A 19,602-nucleotide genomic window follows, 5' to 3' on the forward strand; every position below is an offset into this window, starting at 1 on the left:
GTACTGCTCAAAGCGGGCAGGGGAACTGTCTTTTGGCCAGGCCTTGAGTATTATGTTGAAACCAGATGTTGAGAGATGTTTCCTCCTGGTCACGTGGGCCCCTCTGGTGCGGCACTTACATAAATGTCATCTGTACAGTAGCCAGTGCGGGCGGGAGAGCGGGAACGGAGGCCCAGCTGCTCGCTCTGGGAAGATGAAGAGTGCAGTGGGGTCAAAGCTACCCTCCACCACTTCTGTCTGCTCTCTGCCAGCGCTCTTTCTCTGCAAACATGAGTGAGACATGCAGACGTCAGCTGTTCACGGCAGTCTTGCTTTGTCATTGTGTTACCTGCTCATTGCATTCAACCTGGCAGACATGTTGTATGTTTACAATGCTTAATGCTGGGTGATAACATAGAGAGATTTTTTTTGTACCGTAACTGTATTTATTGGCATGTAAAGATTTAGTATTTATACTGTTGTTTGTCAATGGTTTTGTACAGAAGCCCACATTTTGGTATTAAAGGGGTCATCTGATGCAAAATTCACTTTACAAGTTTGAAAATAAATGTGTGTTGGCAGTGTGTGTACACATCCATCCTATAATGATACAAAATCCACCCAGTGTTTTTTTTTTTTTTTTTAAATCCCTATTTTAAAATTCCCTTTCTCAGATTCATCTGAAAGCAGGTGATGGAGATTTACAGCTAATCACGGAACCGGCTTTACTGACGAGATGCGCATGATCATCGCGTTCGATAGATCGCACAACATAACCATACCAGTTAATTGTTAGGACACACTTGCTTTTATTTTGGATTGAATTTTCTGCATATATTATTTTGGAATAAAGGTAAAGCCATCAAAACAATTAAATAACACACATTTAAGTTAGACTATTATCTTACATTTTTGTTGTTGTTTAACAAAAAGTAGCACCTTTTTTTCACACCTTGCATTCTAACTGATGCATATAATTTTATATATATATATATATATATATATATATATATATATATATAAAATTTAATTTTTGAAAATAGTGTCATTGTAAATGTAATATAATTATTCAAGTAAGATGTTAATATTCTAAAGAAATAGACTAGAAATAGAAGTTATATTTGCTTCCAAAACTAATTTTGAGACATTTAAGCAGCTATTTTTATATTAAAATATTTTTAACCTAAATTTAGACAGGTGTAGCCAAAGTTTATTAGTAAAATATTTACTCATTTTATTTTCAGATTAATAATTTTGTTTGATATTCTGATCATTACTCAATACTTGACGAAACCATAAAGAAAGTTTGGAGTGGATTGACTGACGAGGAGTATTTTATACTACTTTTCCTGTAAAATCCAATTCTGTCTTGCCCATTATATTAAATATATCGGCTATGGTGACTCCTACACTGCTAATGAAATGCGAGCGGCTTCAGTAATGATGTGTATATCTTTATGCTGCAGTGGCGTAATGGCCTGCGTCCTGGCGATTACAGCACTCAGGGCGCCATTTTATTCGGCCCCAGCGCTCAGTAATGTGTTTGTGCGTGGTAGGCATTCCTATACTGACTTTTAATGTGAGGGCTTTTTGTCCGGCCCGGAGATTTATTCACAGCCATGCGTAATGTCATTTCATGTTGAAACACCCACCCTATGTTCAAATGAAAGAGGCATTGATGTTCATCTTAATCTGATATACTTTAATACCACGGCATCAAAATTACTCGACTGTAAGGGCCCGCAAAAGGAGGGAGGTGTGCTGCCATCTGAACTCGAAACAAAGACACGGTTTGTTTTCTACAAGGAGATTTTTTTTGTTTCTCTTTATGATTCTTTTTAAAGGAAAATTTCATATCACTCAGAAACATGAGCCGAGAAGCAACTCATTCATCTGTAACTTTATGACAAGATGTAGTAATAGATTACAGTTGTAAATCTTTCTTGGGAACTAATTATGTCATATTTTGCATCGACCGTACGGCTGTAGTGAACGTATGCATAGATGTGGCTCTGCACTTTGCTTTTTGTTCTCGCTGTTTTTGCGTGAGCAGTTTTTCAAGTAAAGGGGACTGAGTCATGGAGAACTTGTGCAAGGGAAAAAACGAGGGCATATCAGGAGAGAGAGAGAGTACGAATGCATACATACACACTCCTTGAAGCACACACTGTCCTTTGCCCATAGTAAGGAGCAACACAAGGTGATACTCTTTTGTGTTAGAGAGCGTTTGTGGATGTGCTTACACTCGTGCATGCATTCGCTGTGTTTTTTCCTCTTTTGAAGAGAACAAAACTAGCCCTGGGACATTTGATAAATTAAGATATCCATTTGAATACATTTTGTGCATATTTTTCTCCATCTGTGATCAGATGCCTGGCATTGTCTGCTCTCAATATCCTGAGTTCCACACATGCTACATGGAAATAAATCTGCTGTCTATTCATTTCAAACACTCCTCAGAATCTAATATACTGAAATAATAGTTCAACTTTGTCTGTTTTTTTTTTTTGTCTTTCAGGATTTGCGTAAACAGATAGCTCCTTTGCTGAAGGGCTTCCAAGCAGAGGTGAGTCACCTTCCTAAATGTTGTACTTGTATTTATTGTCTGAAACTGTGGGGATGTGTGTCATTTAATATACTTGGTTTTTCCCCAGAACAGCTATTTGTGTGTTGTTTCCCTTGAAAAGTGTAAATACTGTGGCTCTGAGGCGCTATGAAAACATTTTTCTGTTTGTTTGAGCGCCTAAATCTGCCCAACAACAGCAGCATTGGCTGAACCAATGGTGTGAGTTTAGGGGTGGGACCATTTGTTTGACCAACCAATTGCAAATGGGGGGAATGTTCAGGGAAACCTGTTTGAAAACAGGCATGATTTTTGCAGTTCCATCTGGTGATGGTAGTGGTGTAGAAAATAGAGCTTAGAAAATGTTTTAGAATTTATCTAATTTTTAATTATTATTATTATTATTTTATTTTTTTTAGAAAACCATTCGAAGCCAGAAAACATTACATGGACCTGACCCTATATTTTAAAATCAATAATTAGCCCCGAGCTTCGAGTTTTTGTACAATTAATAATTCATTCTCAAAACATGATGAAGACACACTGTATGACTGGTTTGCATCAGACTGTTGTATGGTGGAATATTGGAATATCGAGGGGGGGACATTTTTTTATTTTGCCCTAGAATTTTATTTGGAATAAGTGCTATCCAAAATATTTGACTTCGTTTGGCTATTTTATCTTAAATAAAATAGCCACTTGTATGTGTGCACAAGAACCTGCTGCAAAATCTGAGGGGAATTATTTCGCCCTTTTGCAAAATTCTTAAAGGGGTCATATGATGCTTTTTTAAAGATTTATTTGGTGTATTTGGTGTAACAGAATATGTTGACATGCTTTAATGTTCAAAAAACATTATTTTTAAAATACTGTACATTATTGTAGGTCCTCTATGCCCCGCCTCTCTCAAACACTTCGTTTTCTACAAAGTCCCTCCTTTCGACAAGCACAGTCTGCTCTGATTGGCCAACTGGCACAGTGCATTGTGATTGGCCAAACACCACAAGCACGAGTCGGAAATGTAACGCCCCTTTCCGAGCTTTAGCTTTCAAAATAAAAGTAAAGACCGTTAATAATGTCCTTAGCTTTACCATCAGTTCAAGCCCGAGAGGGGAACAGAGTCGCGTGACAGACACAGTGATGAAGCTCGAATGTATTTGCACACAAGCCGCGATCAAGATAGCTGACGTGCTGTGATGTGAACTGGTCGCTCTCTCACACGCACACACACACACGACGCGCAAAACTCCGCATTTGAACAGTCAATAACAAATACTTAAACTAATAACAAAACATACTTACAGTCGCTGATTCAGAAGCACCAGATAGCAAAGTCAGAATTACCTCCTCACCTATGTTCACGCAACGGTCATCCATAAAATGCGTTGTGACAATATCTGGGTTGTGCTGTTCTGTTGTGAGTAATCTTAATGATTCCTAAATGCATCTACTTATAGAAGGCCAAATAAAGTGCTTTTGCTTTCACATAGAGTCATGGCTGCATCAACACTACTGCGGTTATTGAAACCACGCCTTCTTTCTTTGTGTGAACATTTGGGCGGCATTATGCAAATATTTCCACATCGTGACGTAGACACGTGGGGGCGTGTTTAAATGAGACGTTTTAGGGGGGCGTGGCAGAGTCTTAACCTTGATAAAGAATATCTCTTTGGTTTTGAGACTTTAGTCTTATCTATCCACGAACAGCTTGTAACACTCCAAAGAGACAGGAAAACTTGAAATCGCATCATATGACCCCTTTAATCACATGGATCCCGTTTGAAATGACTGGATTTTATGTGTGAAAATTCACACAATGAAAATAAATGTGTCCATTCCTTTAACATGGAGTTATTTCACGTGATGATATTAAGTAATTCTAATAAATTCTATAATCAATGCATTGCATTTTCATTATTAGTTTAATGGATCACAATACATTTTTAGACTTATAGTAAAAATTAATTATCAGTAGTATGCGGACACCTGCTGTAGAAGAGAAAAGATGCACCTTCTAAAAGTGATCGTATTAGGAAATCACGGCTGTATGCTTGATTTTATGACTCTGTGTCAACATACTTTTGGCTTTCAGTCTATTTTAGTACTAATACAGGTGAAATGCAATGAGAGTTGGGTGATGTGATGGATCTATGTAGGGAGGAGAAAATCAGTAATGGTTTCAGTTGTTTAATCAATGCAGTGTGACAAAGCTGCTCAGCCAGCGGCCAGAGAGCACTACTGTTAAACTACCCTCTCCTTGTGGCTTTACACAGCGAATATGACTCTATCACGCTCACACCAATTAATCTCACAACTTTCCTTGTAAGGAATAGGTTGAAAAAGCCTGTTTACTTAACTCGACACACAGAGCTGGTGTAAGATACCCCTCTCTGTTCTGATTATAGTCTCGACTGGCTAAAAAGCCCACCTGATTTCATAACAGTGCTTATTACGTGACAGATTGTTTTTCTTGTTTCTTGAGGTCTGCTTGTGTTGTACAAAGCCTCCATATTTTGTCAGCATCTAATCAGATCAGACAGTTTTGATACGTTCTCGCTGTTTGCTGTCCCACTCTTTTATTTCCGTTCTTCGGATGAGAGCGAAATCTTAATGATGTTTTCGCTCCATGGTGCCAGGCAAGTCTGTTTGTTCTGGGCCGAGCTAGAATGATGGACTTCTGAGTTAGTTTAACATCTCAAAGACAGAGAGGTTTTTTTTTTTTGGTGAACCTTAAGGTTAACAATATCACGTAGAATGACTACAGCTCTGTTATTGTGTTCAGTCATCTTTATACTTGGCTAAATCTAATTTAATTTTGTTTTTGTTTTTTTAGATCAGCTGTTAGGTAACAGCAAATTCATATGTCATATCACTTAAAAGTAAAAAGATTTTGTTGTGAATTAGTGGCAAAATTTAGTGTTGAGATGTTTATTTTAAAAGTCCTCCAGTATTAAATTTGTCATGACGTCTCATAATTGTTTAAAAATAATGTAAAATAAGAGTTCACCAGTTGTCCTCAGGGAATGAAGCCGTGTCTCCTTTGACATGTCTCCTTATTGGCCATTGCTGATATAATTGAGAACTGGGACATAGTGCTGTGTTCCATAAGTAATGTGCATTACCATTCAATATGACAGCAGGCAGATATTCAAATGCCCTCTGCAGTACAGACTTGAAATATCATCATAATAGAATGATATTGAGTGAGTTTCGTTTTGAGCCCTACCTTCTTAAAAAATTCTTTAAGTTAATTAAGGTCTATTTTAGTCAGATGCAGCCTGTGTTTTGCTAAAAGAGTTACACCTAATGTTCCTTGGAAATTCAGTCAATTAGTTGTACTGTTGCGTGATATCTAACCGAGTTTGATTAGGGATGATTATGTTACACTGAACTCGCTATAAGTGTTTCTCAATCTTTTAGTTGCCAAGTATGAGAACTATTATGTGTTTTTAGGACTTCTATGCTAATAGTATTAAATTATCTGAAAAGATATTCATAAGCTTTGAAAATAGCTGTGCTTTTAAACAATAGGCCTTTCAGTTTGAGGTTTGTAAGGTAATTAACTGCCAAATTCTTCTGGGTTCAGACTAACTCTTAGCCTCTTTTTATGTTGAGCAGGCTAGCTCCAGAGCCTCTTTTATTGGGGGATACGGTCATTGTCATAATAGCATGGTAGTGAATAGTATTTACATGGTGCCACAGGTACTTTAAAGATTTGGCTTGTTTATTTTACTACTTTATTTGATAAAATAATTAAGTAAATATTTGATTAAACTTAATTGTTAGTCTATTTATTAGCTTTTTTTTTTAAAGGAATTTATTTTGTTCAGTGAATTGTGTGATATTAAAATAGAATGTGTCCAAAATGCATGATGTTCAAAAACCCAGAGTAATACGATTGTACTTATTTTACATTATTAGGTGGGCCGATTTAAAAAAATATATATTTTTACTTTATATTATATTAATATAAATATTAATACTTTAGTGTTATTATTTACATTTTTATTAAATAATATTTAAATGTATTATCAGATCCAGAAGTTAATTAATCTAATTTAAAAATATATATTTTTAGGCTATTGTTTTGGAGTGGAAATGCATGGAGCAGCACAGGCAATCTTACAGTGCAAAAGGGGCAACTGGGCTGTCCTGGTCCTGTTCTCTCTCTTTCCCTCAATAATTTTCTGCTCCTCTTTCACTCTTCTGTCTAATAAAGTGGCAAAAAGTCCAAAAATAATAAAAGAGAAGGAAAGTGAGAAGTGTGTGTCAATTTTCCTCTCTTTTGACCTAAAAACACTTCCACTGTCTGTTAAAGTATATTTCAGTATATGTAATGCAGCGTTTGACGGCCTTCAGCAGCACCTTGCGTTAAGAGGCAGTCGAGGGGCCTCAAAGCGCATCGAGACGCGACTCTTCCGTGCCGTATGTAACTTTGATGAAGTGAGCGCTGTGAGTAGTGGCTCCCTGTTCTCTTCTCCTGCTCCATTATAGCTCATTGTGGTTTCGGAGCTGTGTTCTCGAGGACTAGCCTGTCATTAACAGAAGGTAGTCGCCCCACTTCAAATCACTGCTCGGTTAAAAATAAATCCCCATCCCACCACTCCAACTGCGAAATCGTTTCAAACCGTCTATTATTTTTTGTCATGAAATATTTTCCTTATTGACAGTGCCTGACCTTGACAAAAACAGCCTGACTGCTCCGACCAGAAATGTGCTATTTTTCTCAGACATCAGCTATTTGACAATAATTGGCGGGAGGGATGGGATCGCTTGTGTTTTGTCTTGTCAGTCTGACCGTCTATTAAATCTTAAAATAGACGAAGAGACTTCAATTTTGCAGCACCAATTTTAAACAAAGTAGATAGAGCACATATATAATTCATAATGGCAGACAGACCAATGAATACAGCCGTTAGCAACGGGCGAATGCTTTTTCTGTTTAATTTCTATCTTCCGTTTTCCTGTAACGGTTGGTTTGTTAAAATAGCACGTTTGAGTCAGACCGACGCTGATCTCGTGGGTCAGTGCAAAGTCCTTGCCACATGTCATTTTTTCATTCGAGAGAGCGAGAGCCTCCTCTTTTCCTGTCAGGAAATGAGAGTACAATAGGGAGCTGTACATAGCACGTGGCTGGGGCCCTGTTTGGGGTTGCACATGCATGTGTGTGTAAATCAGAGACGGAGGGTGAGGGGGGTCACTGTACTTAATTGTAAAGAGTTTTTGCTCATTTATACTTCTGCCCCAGAGGCAAAGCCACATGTTGCAGATGTTCAAGAAGACTTGATGTACTGTATAGTAGCCTCTAACCTCAAAAGTTTTGGTAAGGATACCTGAGGTGGTGTTGGCTCACCCTAGATGAGATAAGACATTACCAAAGGAGACAAAAAACTATTTTTAAGTGGTATAGCCAGTGGTCTGTTTTTTGTTTTGTTGTGTTTTATTTTTTGTTGCTTTGTTTTTTTAGTTTTTCTTTTTGTGATCCTGGCTCGCTTGGTGCCCTATTTGAGATTAGGCATGAACAAAGGTTAAAAAAAAAACCCGCTATAGCATTGCTTATTTTTCTTTTGTTCACTTTTTTTTTTTTTTTTTATCATTTCATTTAGTTGTTTGCTTTTTAGACTTTAATTTATTCTGATGTGAACTTAGCTCTTTTATGTTATGTTATGTTTTTGTGTTTTTATGTTAACTTTTGTTTTTGGTCCTTAAGTCAGATTTTCACTTTTATCTTTAAACCTGATACGACATATTGTGTGAAAGCTACTCCAACTATTTGGCCTCCTAAGAGCGCATTTTAAGCGCAAGAAAAAAGCCTGCATTTAGCTTCTTATCTCAAGCTTCATTTTGATAATAAATAATCGTCATTACAAAGTGGAAAATTCAACATTCTGAAGGAAAGAGTGCGAGAAGGAGAGAGTGAGAGAGTAAGTTGACCCGCCAGCAAAGATCTCTGTGAAGAGAGCTAATCACTCTGGCAGCCGTTTATGGAGTGCCGTGGAAGTTCTACAAATTTGGAAGTCAGTATTGATTTGACGTAATTGTGCACTAATTTTAGCGGGCCGGAGTCTGCAGGGGCTCAACATGGCCAAGTGCTGAGGAGAGACAAGGTTAGTGGCAGCTCAGATAAATGAGTTTGGATCCAATGGTGGATGAATCTGAGATCATTAAACTGTCTATATATGCAGGCAAACAAAGTTAAAGTCTATATGTGTAGGTTGTGAATCTGTTTATGTAGGTAATCACCTAGCCATCTATTTTTGGATGCATGTTCTTCTGACGTTTAGCCTTGGTGCTCATGTGGATGATGTAGGTTTGAATCTGCAGCGTGCGCCAATCCTTTCCCTCGTCAATAATTTCCTGCCACTTTCAAGTCTACTAAAAGAGGCAAAATGAAACAAAAACAGAAGTGAAATAAATTCGAGGGTCAAATATGTTTGAAGGCTGGCCGTCTGTTTGGAGGGCGATGCAGGTCAGTAGAACTGATGGAGTTTTCTGACTCTGCTCTCAGCAGTGCCAAGTCTGTGCTCCCCCACAGAAACAAGAGCTATTTATAACTGTTTCCCCCACCCTTCTCAATCCCTGTTCCGGCTGGACCGTAAGGGAATACTGCTGTTTAAACTGGCATGCTTTTGATGCCACCAGATAGTCTGTGTGTTGTACGGTTCAAAGGGGCGGAACTGACTGTGTTTGGTGTAAAATGTAATGTAGGGGAAACTGGTGCTAGTTGTCACACTTTTTATTTAATGTTTCTTAGGTTAGGTTGTTTCTGTATAGATGTTTCCAATAAAGAAAAAAAAGTTTAGTAGTTTTTGAAAAACATTAACAATTCTGCATTTGATCAATAATACATTCAAAATTGTGAAATATTATTAAATTTAAAATAACTGTTTTCTCTTTTAATATATTTTAAAATGTAATTTATTCCCGTGATGCAAAGCTGAATTTTCAGCAGCCAGTCTTTAGTGTCACATGATTTTCAGAAATCATTCTAATATGCTGATTTGCTGCTCAAGACACATTTCTTATTCAATATTGAAAACATTTGCATTGCTTAATATTTTTATGGAAACTATAATTTTTTTTTTCAGGATTGATTTTTCTTTACTGTCACTTTTGATCAATTTAATGCATCTTTGCAGAATAAAACGAATAATTTCTTTACAGAAAGAAAAGATAGTGTAACTTTTGTGACAACTTTTCTTGTACGACAGCTAAGCCGTATATGTGGCCGTATGTATGTGTATATTTGAAGGGTATAATGTCTGTGAGGCTGTTTGCATGACTTTGTGTGTATGTCTCGCAGCATGATGATGCCAGATGCCCTGGCCGTCAGATTGAGCTGGTAGCAGAGTAAGAGCAGAGCAGATAATCTACGCTGAGCTGTGACGGTATCCGCAAAGTCACGCACGCCACTTCTAGGCAGCCCTCACAGTCTCTTAACCTCCTGGTTGTGCTCTGTCTGGTTCAGAGCTCTAAGAGTTTAAAAATTGACATTGGTTCCTGTTGGATTTCAGGGGTAGACGTGGACCCGTGCCGAGTGAGAGAGAGAGAAAGAGAGGCAAGTTTAATTGCTCCATCTGTAAGAGGGCTGCAGAACTTGGCCCTGCCTGGGCCGATCCAGATGTTTTCCGGCAAGAAACATCTGAAAATGTTTAATTTCTTTCCCACAGGAGTGAAAAGTCTGTTACATGTTGGATATTTACAGTGGCAACTGCCCTGTTCCATCCATCAAGGCCGGCAGTCTCAGGGCTGCAGATTTACAGCTTTTATTTGATGTTCCGCTGCTGGAAGACCAAACACACAACACTTGTGAACATGTAAACAGCACAGGAGTTCAACATTTTCTTAATGGATAAAAGCAATACTGTTGATTCAGACCACATTGTTTTTGGGTGTGGGGTACTGCTGTTTTGGTGAGGCTCAGAAAGCAGGAGCTATTGAAGACACTGAGCTGTAGTATTTTGAAGAACCCTGGACGATCTGATGCTGTGTTCACGTCATGTCAGAATTACCATAATTACAAGTTCCCATCTTGTAAAAACAGCTCGCATCTTCGTCAAACTCTTAATCACAATTTGGAAACTGGATTTTATGAACTTTCTTACGTGACCATCTTGATGTCATGTAAAAACAACCGAAATGTTGATGATAAACAGCATGTGTTAGAACTCTTAGAAGTTCTGAGTACAAGAATGGTGAAAAACCATTCCAAGAGTTATAATGTATTTAGAATATTAGTGCATTTTAATTGATATTTATCTCTATTTAAATTTTAATTTGTCTTATAGTTGTCAATTGTTTTAATGCCATCATCGTTAGTTTTTCAGATTTTTCTATTTTCAATTTTAGTTTTTTTTTATTTTATTTAGTATTGTAATTATGTTAAAGTATCTAGTAATGTGTGAAGTTTTATAATTAGCTATGTTTACTATAGTATAATGATATACTAGTGGTACTTGTACAATTTATTATATTACATGTAATTATTTTTAAAATTATCTATTTAATTTTTTATATATTATAATGATATTGATATTCTAGTGCTATTTGCACATTTTTATAGTTTTAAATTCATGAAAACAAATTTTAGTTTAATTTCAGTTGTTCTATGTTTTTTATATTTAATTTTATAGTTTTTAATTAATTTTTTTAAATGTTTTTAATAATCAATTTTATATTCTTTATATTAATTTATTTTATATTTTATATTCTTTATTACGTTTTATCATTTTTATTTATATTTGATATAACATTATTTTTTATAGTGGTAAACTACAACAAATATATAGTTTTTGTTTTCCTTTGCAATCATAACTCATAACACACCAATCTCTATGTCCTGGAATTTTCCAGGTCTTTGCTCCAGCTGTTAGAATGTAGAACTCGGGTTAAGCTAGGTGAAGATTTAGTTCAGTTTTTAGCAGCTCCTAAATTACTGTATACAGGCCGTACTGATTTGGGTCCTTGTTTCCTGTCAGGTTTGACCCAGTTTGTTAGATTTAGCCCAGTTGGGCCAAACTGCATGCTGGTTCTACAGCACACTGTCATCAGTTTGCTGTCATCATCAGAGACACACGGTGGGAAAGTGCTGCCATGGCATTTTATAATTTCTTTATGCGGTTCACCACACCCTACTGAAGACAATCACTCTGATGTGTCGATCCAAGACATTTCTCCTGCCTTTGGTTGTCACATTTTTAAGACACTGATAAATGCAGTTCTCAGCAACTTGAGAAGTGTTACTTTGGGTGGAAATACTGTTTCTGTCCTGTTCCAAAACCTAGTGAACTGCCTACAGAAGCAGTATTGGTTCCAACTCAAAAGCTGTCCCAAAATGTAGGCAACCTAATTATGCTGCCTCATAAGATACCTCATTTTAGCCAAGAATCATACCCATTCTGGAGCAAGCAGTCCCAGAATGCATTGCGACAAGCCCCAATATTATATTTTATCCAATATATTACCTTGATATAATTTTTCATACGGTGCATTTTGATATTGTGATGCCTGAATTTTCTTGTAGCATTTAAAACAATTATTTTTAATGCTTTATTTTCAGTTTATTTAGACAAAATAAAAAAACAAAACCTTCAGTATCGTCCATTTATTGGTTACCATAATTCATCTTATTGATATCAGTGCATCCCAGCATGAAAACTTCTAAAAAAAATAAATAAATAAAAAGTCCAGTGTAATTAAAATGAATACTCGCGTCACATCCAGCATTTATGTACACTGTTTTATTCTTATTGATTATTAGATAACCCTTTTAGCTTAGTAACCTGTTAACATCACATGTATCGCAATCAATAGCAAAATAACGTTTGTTGACAAGATGGTACCAACAGTGTGGTTTTTGATCATACCATAACAGAAGGCAGTTGGATGATATATCATAATCTGGCCAGAATCACCACAGATGTGTGGATTCAGATTAAGAGAGATCAGTGTCTTTATTAGAGCCGTGTAAACTGAAGAGCCTATATTACAACCTTTCCATCTTCTCTTGTGCTTCCTCACTCTTTCTTTCCCTGTTGTGTATTACAGCGCTGGGTTTGCACTGGGTTTGTTCCTGCTGTCATACATTGCCACCGAAGGGTCAATAAAGTCATCTGTCCCAGTGAAACCTTGGAGTCTTACAGAGGCTTATTCCAGTGATTCTACTGTAATTCTAGGTTATTGACAGTGTATATTTTCATATATGCTATGATATTGCCTGTGTCTTCATTATGAGGATACTGGTAATAAAAATGTACCAACAAGTAATGCATTTTTTTCCCACTCCATTTAATATAAATATATATATTTAATGAAATAATGAAAATATTTTTATTTGATTAAATTAGTTCATTTATTATGAATTATATTATTTCTGTAATTAAGTCCTATAATCCCAAGGGGGAGTTTATCAAAAGTTAACATATTTTTCACGTTTGCATGTTATCATTGAAGCTCAAGTAGGAACCTTTTTTGTTAAATATTAAGAGTATTTTTAATCTGCATTGCCTTCTATTGACATTCGTTGTGACTGTGATCATGCATCTTTCGGCAAATTGACTTAAGTTGATTAAGTCAGTGGGCGGTACCTCAGTGACTACGGCCACCATTCTGAAAATCATCTATCTTCAGGAAATGATGAAGGCCTCTCCTTGCAGTGGGAGCCGTAACCCAGATACAGTATGTAATTTGCCCATACGTACGCGTCTGCAGCACTCTATATTAAGGCCAAAAGTTCTTCTCATTATCAGAGTCCCTCATTACCTGTTTCTGTCATCTCATGCTCACAGGGATTTGGATTTATACCTGATAATTACCTTCTATATAAAGTGAACCAGAAACGGTCCCAGCTTATACACCTGAAGCATGCCCCCAAAATGCCTCGACCCAGCACTTGGAAAAATATTGCAAGCGTCAAAACATAAATGATTTACTGTGTGTGAATGAAAAGGGTCACGGTTATGTACACTTAGCTGTTTTATTTAGGTCGAATAGGTGGTAAGTGATGCGCCTAATGTGCGCGTGTGAGTTCGAAATCTCTTTTTCTAGGCTGTTTTCCATATGGCCATCTTTAATGGACTCATCATTGCTGCTAATGTATGCAAATTTCAACCTGGTTGCTAATGCAATTACTGTGCCTGCGGTTCCAAGCACACGCAATTCAGTTATTGTGTTTTTTTCCTCCCTCATTGTTTCAGATCGACGCCTTGAGTAAAAGAAGTAAAGAATCAGAGGCTGCTTTCCTCAGCGTGTACAAGAGATTAATCGATGTCCCAGGTATGTCTCGGCTCGCTCTGAGCTGGCTGCTCGCACACACACACACTGCTGTAGTGTTTCACTGAGGCGAGAATACTGTAAACACATCAGTCATATTTATGAGACCTCCGTCTCTAGTGTCTAAAACACACACACACACATGCACGCGCACAGGCCATCTTAATGACTTCTACGGCTTTAGAGACCCACTCCGTTTCAAACCCCACACGCGGAGGAACTTGGATTCTAATAAAATCTGCATTCATTGCCCCACAAACACCTTTTAATCTTCCGAATTGGCTTTCTAACGGTGAGATAATGGCCCCTGGATCCTCAGTTTTTATATGGTAATGTTCTGATGCGCTGATCTATAATAAGTTAATGGTGCCGCAAAGGTTCATGTGACATCTCGAAGCATCTTTAGCTCGGCCACTCGATAGAGTTGTGCTTTAGACTGAGCGAAGTTCACCACAAGAGAGTGTGGATAATGTATCAAACCCCTGTTAAGCAAGTGCAACTGTGGAGTGTGGTGAGAGAGACGACTTCTGGCTGAACTAAACTTCAGCTTGGGAAAGCTTCAGACCTCCCTCAGACACACACACACACACAAATCTAGCTGTGTAGCTCCGCCCACATCTGCTGAGCGACAGGGAGGCAGATAGACAGACAGTGCCTGGGCCTGTTGGAGCAGGTTGGACTGTCTGCCTGCACAACTACTTAATACATCCCTAAATTACCACAATGCTGCGGTCTGGGGATCTCGGGCCAACGTAACGGCATGTCTGTGTGTTTGGAAATGTGCGCAAGTGCATTTGATTACCTTTTTTATATGTGTATTTTGTGTATTTGAGAGGGAGCTGTGTGTGTTGCAGGATGTTGGAGTGGGAGGTCTAGTCTGGGAATGTCTGTTTCTATCTGTGAAATCTGGAGCTTGTCCAGTCCTGTCTATGTGTCTGCGAATTTGATCACAGCTTGACAAATTATATTGTGATAGTTACACTGGTACACTGTGTAGGCCTGCGTGTGTGAGAGTGTTGTGGTGTGTGTTAGCGGGAATGTTCGGAAGTTTCAGGAACCTTAATGCCAACATTTAACTTATTCAAGACCGATATGCTTTATATAAAATACATTGTCAATATTAAGTTTCTGAACTGATTGGATGAGACACATTCAAAGTCCATGGAAAATAACCTAGACAGGACATATATTTCATTATTTATTAATTTTTTTAATTAGAAATTTTATATTTAAATTTATGATTTTGCATTTATTTTTACTATATTTTAGTGGTGGTAGTGTTGCTGGTAAGTAAAACTGTTAAAAATTCAAAATTGTTTTTGATAAAGTAAAGCTGAAATAAAACTAAAATATAAATATTAATGATATAAAATATATTATATATATATATATATATATATATATATATATATATATATATATATATATATATATATATATATATATATATTAGTACTGTCAAATGATCAATCGTATCCAAAATAAAAGTTTTTGTTTACATAATATATGCGTGTATACTGTGTATATTTATTATTTATATACAAATACAAACGCATGCATGTATATATTTAAGACAAATATGTTATGTTTATATATTAAATATATTTATATATAATATAAAGTATAAGAATATAAATGTATATACTTGTAAATATTTTCAAAATATATACTGTATGTGTGTGTATTTATATATACATAAGTATACACAGTACACATACATATATGATGTAAACAAAGACGTTTATTTTGGATGCGATTTTATTTATATATATATATATATGTATGTATATGTATATGTGTATATACGTGTATATATACAGTCATGCCCAAAAATATCGGCACCCTTGGTAAATAGGATCAAAGAAGGCTGTGAAAATTAATCTGCATTGTTAATCCTTTTGATCTATGGGGGGAAATATAATTATTAAATAAATGTTTTTCTCTAATACACATTGGCCACAATTAACGGCACCCTTTTATTCAATACTTTTTGAAACCTCCATTTGCCAGTTTAACAGCTCTAAATCTTCTCCTATAATGCCTGATGAGGTTAGAGAACACCTGACAAGAGATCAGAGACCATTCCTTCATCCAGAATCACTCCAGATCCTTCAGATTCCCAGCTCCATGTTGGTGCTTCTTCTCTTCAGTTCACCTCACTCATTTTCTACAGGGTTCAGGTCAGAGGACTGGAATGGCCAGCAGAAGCTTGGTTTTGTGCTCAGTGACCCATTTTTGTGTTGTTTTTGAGGTTTGTGTTTGGATTATTGTCCGCTTGGAAGATCCAAACATGGCCCATTATAAGATTTCTAACAGAGTCAGTCACTTATTGATTTTGTATCTGTTGGTATTTGATATAATCCATGATGCCATGTGTCTAGACGAGACGTCCAGGACCTCCAGCAGAAATATAGGCCCACAACATCAAAAATACAGCAGTATATTTCATTGTACACATGGGGTACTTTTTATCCCTGTGTTCACCAAACCCATCTTGAGTGTTTGCAGCTAAAAAACTCATTTTTTAGTTTCATCTGACCATAGAAGCCAGTCCCATTTGAAGTTCCAGTCGTGTCTGATAACTGAATATGCTGGAGCTTGTTTTTGGATGAGTTAGGAGAATTTTTCTTGAAACCCTCCCAAACAACATGTGGTGATGCAGCCGCTGTTTGACAATTTTTTTAAAGGTTTTCTGACCCCGAGACTCAACTATTTTCTGCAATTCTTCAGCTGTGGTCCTTGGAGAGTCTTTAGCCACTCAAACTCTCCTCCTCACCGTGCATTAGGACGATATAGACACATCCTCTTCCAGGCAGTTTCGTAACATTTTATGTTGATTGGAAATTCTTAATTATTGCCCTGATGGTGGAAATAGGAATTTTCACTGCTCTAGCTCTGTTTTGAAAGCCACTTCACTAATTTGTGAAGCTCAATTATCTTTTGCTGCACATCAGAAATATATACTTTGGTTTTTCTCATTGTGATGGATGATTAAGGGAATTTAGGCTATTTATATTTCTGTGAAACAGGAAGCCATGGCTGGATAATCTCATGTTCATAATCACCCTGGAGTGCTCAAAATTGTGAATATGAATGGGAATATATTTCAGAGATATTTTACTCATAAGAATTTCTAGGGGTACCAATAATTGTGTCCAACGTGTATTTGAGAAAAACCTTTATTTCATAATTATATTTCCCCCCATTTTAAATTCTTATTATCCAATGAAAGGTTATATTTTTGTGATTTTCTTTTTTTTTTTTTTTTTTTTTTTATAAAAGAATGCAGATTAATTTTCACAGCCTTCTTTGATCATATTTACCAAGGGTGCCGATATTTTTGGCCATGACTGTATAAGTGTGTGTGTGTGTGTGGTGTGTGTATATATACATATACATACATACATATATGCGTGTATATATAATATATATGTACACGCATATATAATTTTAGTTTCAGTATTTATGGGAGTCACAACTAAATTCACTCCTGAAAAATATACTCTGCACTGTGTGTATAAATGTGGGTTGATATATCTGTGTTTTCCTGTTTACACCCACAAGATGTCAAAACATTGCCATGATAGTCAATAACTCAGCCAATGTGAATTCAGGAGTGACTCCAGTTTTCTGTTCACACTGTAACAGCAATTTAGATGGTTTAGATTTAAAACTCCCTTGTCACTTTCACTTTTGGGTTCAACTTCAGGATTATTTAAATGTTTTTCATTTAATTTATTTTGGTTTTTGGAGACTGAATGTGTCTCATAGATGCTATAATAGATTTTAAAGCATCTGAATGTTCCCACTTGTCCTTTCTTAGTTTCTTTCAGTGAGGCCTCCCAGCACTTGACTTCAGTTTAGCTTCAGACGCCAACCTAACCGAACGGATTGTGCTTGTGGTGTTTTGTACATCAAATGACATGCATCCAAATTGATGTGCTTGTGTAAATCAGATTTGAATTGGCTGGTCATTTCAGTCACATGACAGTCACGTTCAGAATTGAGTGACACGCATGGTCACCCGTCGAGCCGAGTTGAGCTGAAATGGCAGTTGCCACGGCTACAAAAGGGAACACACCATGACAGCATATCATTCAGACTTCCTCTTGCAGTTTTTAGATATGACACACTCTCACACGCACCACACATGCACATCACACATAGCACACCCCATCAGCGTTTCCTGTACCTTCAGATGAGAATACAGAGAGGGGGAGGGATGTGCGCCAAAAACTGCGATCTCGACTGTAGCTTCACATAGAACGTGTACAGGAATGACATGTTTTATTTTACACTCCTCTCTGTCAGTTTTTCCTTCTCTGATTTTACTCTCACACTCTCTCTCTTTCGCTCTCTCTGTTCCGCAGGGGCTAATAAAATAGTTTGATTACATAATTAACTTGGCTGTCTCATTAAGGAAAATCAACGGGAACAGGCCATAATTAGTCATATAGCAATTAGTATTTGAGGGGGACAGACAGTGATGAAAAAGCATGTGTGTGTGTGTGTCAGAATGTCTTAGTCCTTCAGTGTGGAGGCCTGGCCTTGGTCCCACACCACCGCTGCGTTCGACCCCCCTTTCACTTAACATCGCCTTCCATTTGTGAAAGCAACAAATTAACACCCTGCCAAATATGAATTAGTACAACGTCTTTTACAACCTGCTAATCTGAAATTTCTGCAGCTGGTGATTTTTGCTGGCATTTGAATGAATCAACAGATTTGTCAACCTAATTTGTTTATTAATTTATTAATATTATTAAAGAAATAATAAATAATTTTTTATATATTTTTAATATAAAATATATTAACTTATATTATAAATTTATTATTTATTACTACATATTTTAAATTATTTTTAAAATTTTATTTATTTATATATATATATATATATATATATATATATATATATATATATATATATATAATTATTTATTTATTTGTGTGTATATATGTATAGATAATTATTGTTTTTAACTTTTAAAGGTGTTTATTTTTTTCTTCAATAAATGATAATTACGTTTTTTGTGAATATTCATATTGTGCATTTAATTTTAGTGCACATTATTTTATTATTATTTATTATAATTATTATTTAGTGCAATAATTTATTGCATTGTTGTTTTGAATTACTTTTTTTAGTGCCTTGCTCTGGCAGCAAATTGTGATTACCATGGTACATGTCCAGAAAACATGGGACTTGCGTGGTCTCTGTATAAAATCAGTGATGATAACATGGTTCTTTTTGGTTCTTTTTTGGTAGTGTGATTTAACAGAGCAGAACTTAAACCGAGGTGCTGAAGCACAGCGTGGATTTATTGGCGTGTTTTGGCTTGGTTTGTTTTTCTAGTTAACATTTTTAGCTGCGGTTGGCAATCCGCAAAAATGCAAAAACACTTTTAGGTATTTAGTCGAGCTGCACAGAGACTGGCCCACACTGATCTCCATACACTGAGCTCTCACTCACTGAATCAAACCTTTTCTCCTGCTCTGAATGCAGTACACCCGATATTCTGACCCGTGTGTGTATACGTGCGTGCGGATGTGTGTTTCAGATCCTGTCTCAGCTTTGGAGGCAGCTCAGCAACTCCAGGTGACTGTTCGGAAGATGCACGACTTGGAGACAGAAAACCAGAGGCTCAAAGATACACTACAAGAGTACGAACGCGAAATCGCAGAGGTTAAAAACCAAGGTAACCACCAGGTTCTGGATGCTGTTTGAAATGAAGTAACAAAACAAAATACATTTTCCACAGATTGAAACATGTAGAACTTTTATCGCCCAT

General features: G+C 36.6%; 1 protein-coding gene across 6 annotated transcripts in view; it reads left to right on the plus strand.

Annotated features, from left to right (window-relative positions):
- LOC306864028 (homeobox protein cut-like 1) overlaps positions 1-19,602 on the plus strand; it is a 125,563-nt gene that overhangs the window by 53,734 nt on the left and 52,227 nt on the right. For all 6 annotated transcript variants that reach the window (XM_079407697.1, XM_079407700.1, XM_079407699.1 and 3 more), the window contains exons 3-5: positions 2,498-2,545; positions 13,738-13,816; positions 19,372-19,509. In XM_079407697.1, the coding sequence (XP_079263823.1) occupies positions 2,498-2,545; positions 13,738-13,816; positions 19,372-19,509 (265 nt within the window). The remainder of the gene's footprint in view (positions 1-2,497; positions 2,546-13,737; positions 13,817-19,371; positions 19,510-19,602) is intronic.

Source organism: Barbus barbus (genome assembly GCF_936440315.1).
Source record: "Barbus barbus genome assembly, chromosome: 45".
Classification (NCBI taxonomy): domain Eukaryota; kingdom Metazoa; phylum Chordata; class Actinopteri; order Cypriniformes; family Cyprinidae; genus Barbus; species Barbus barbus.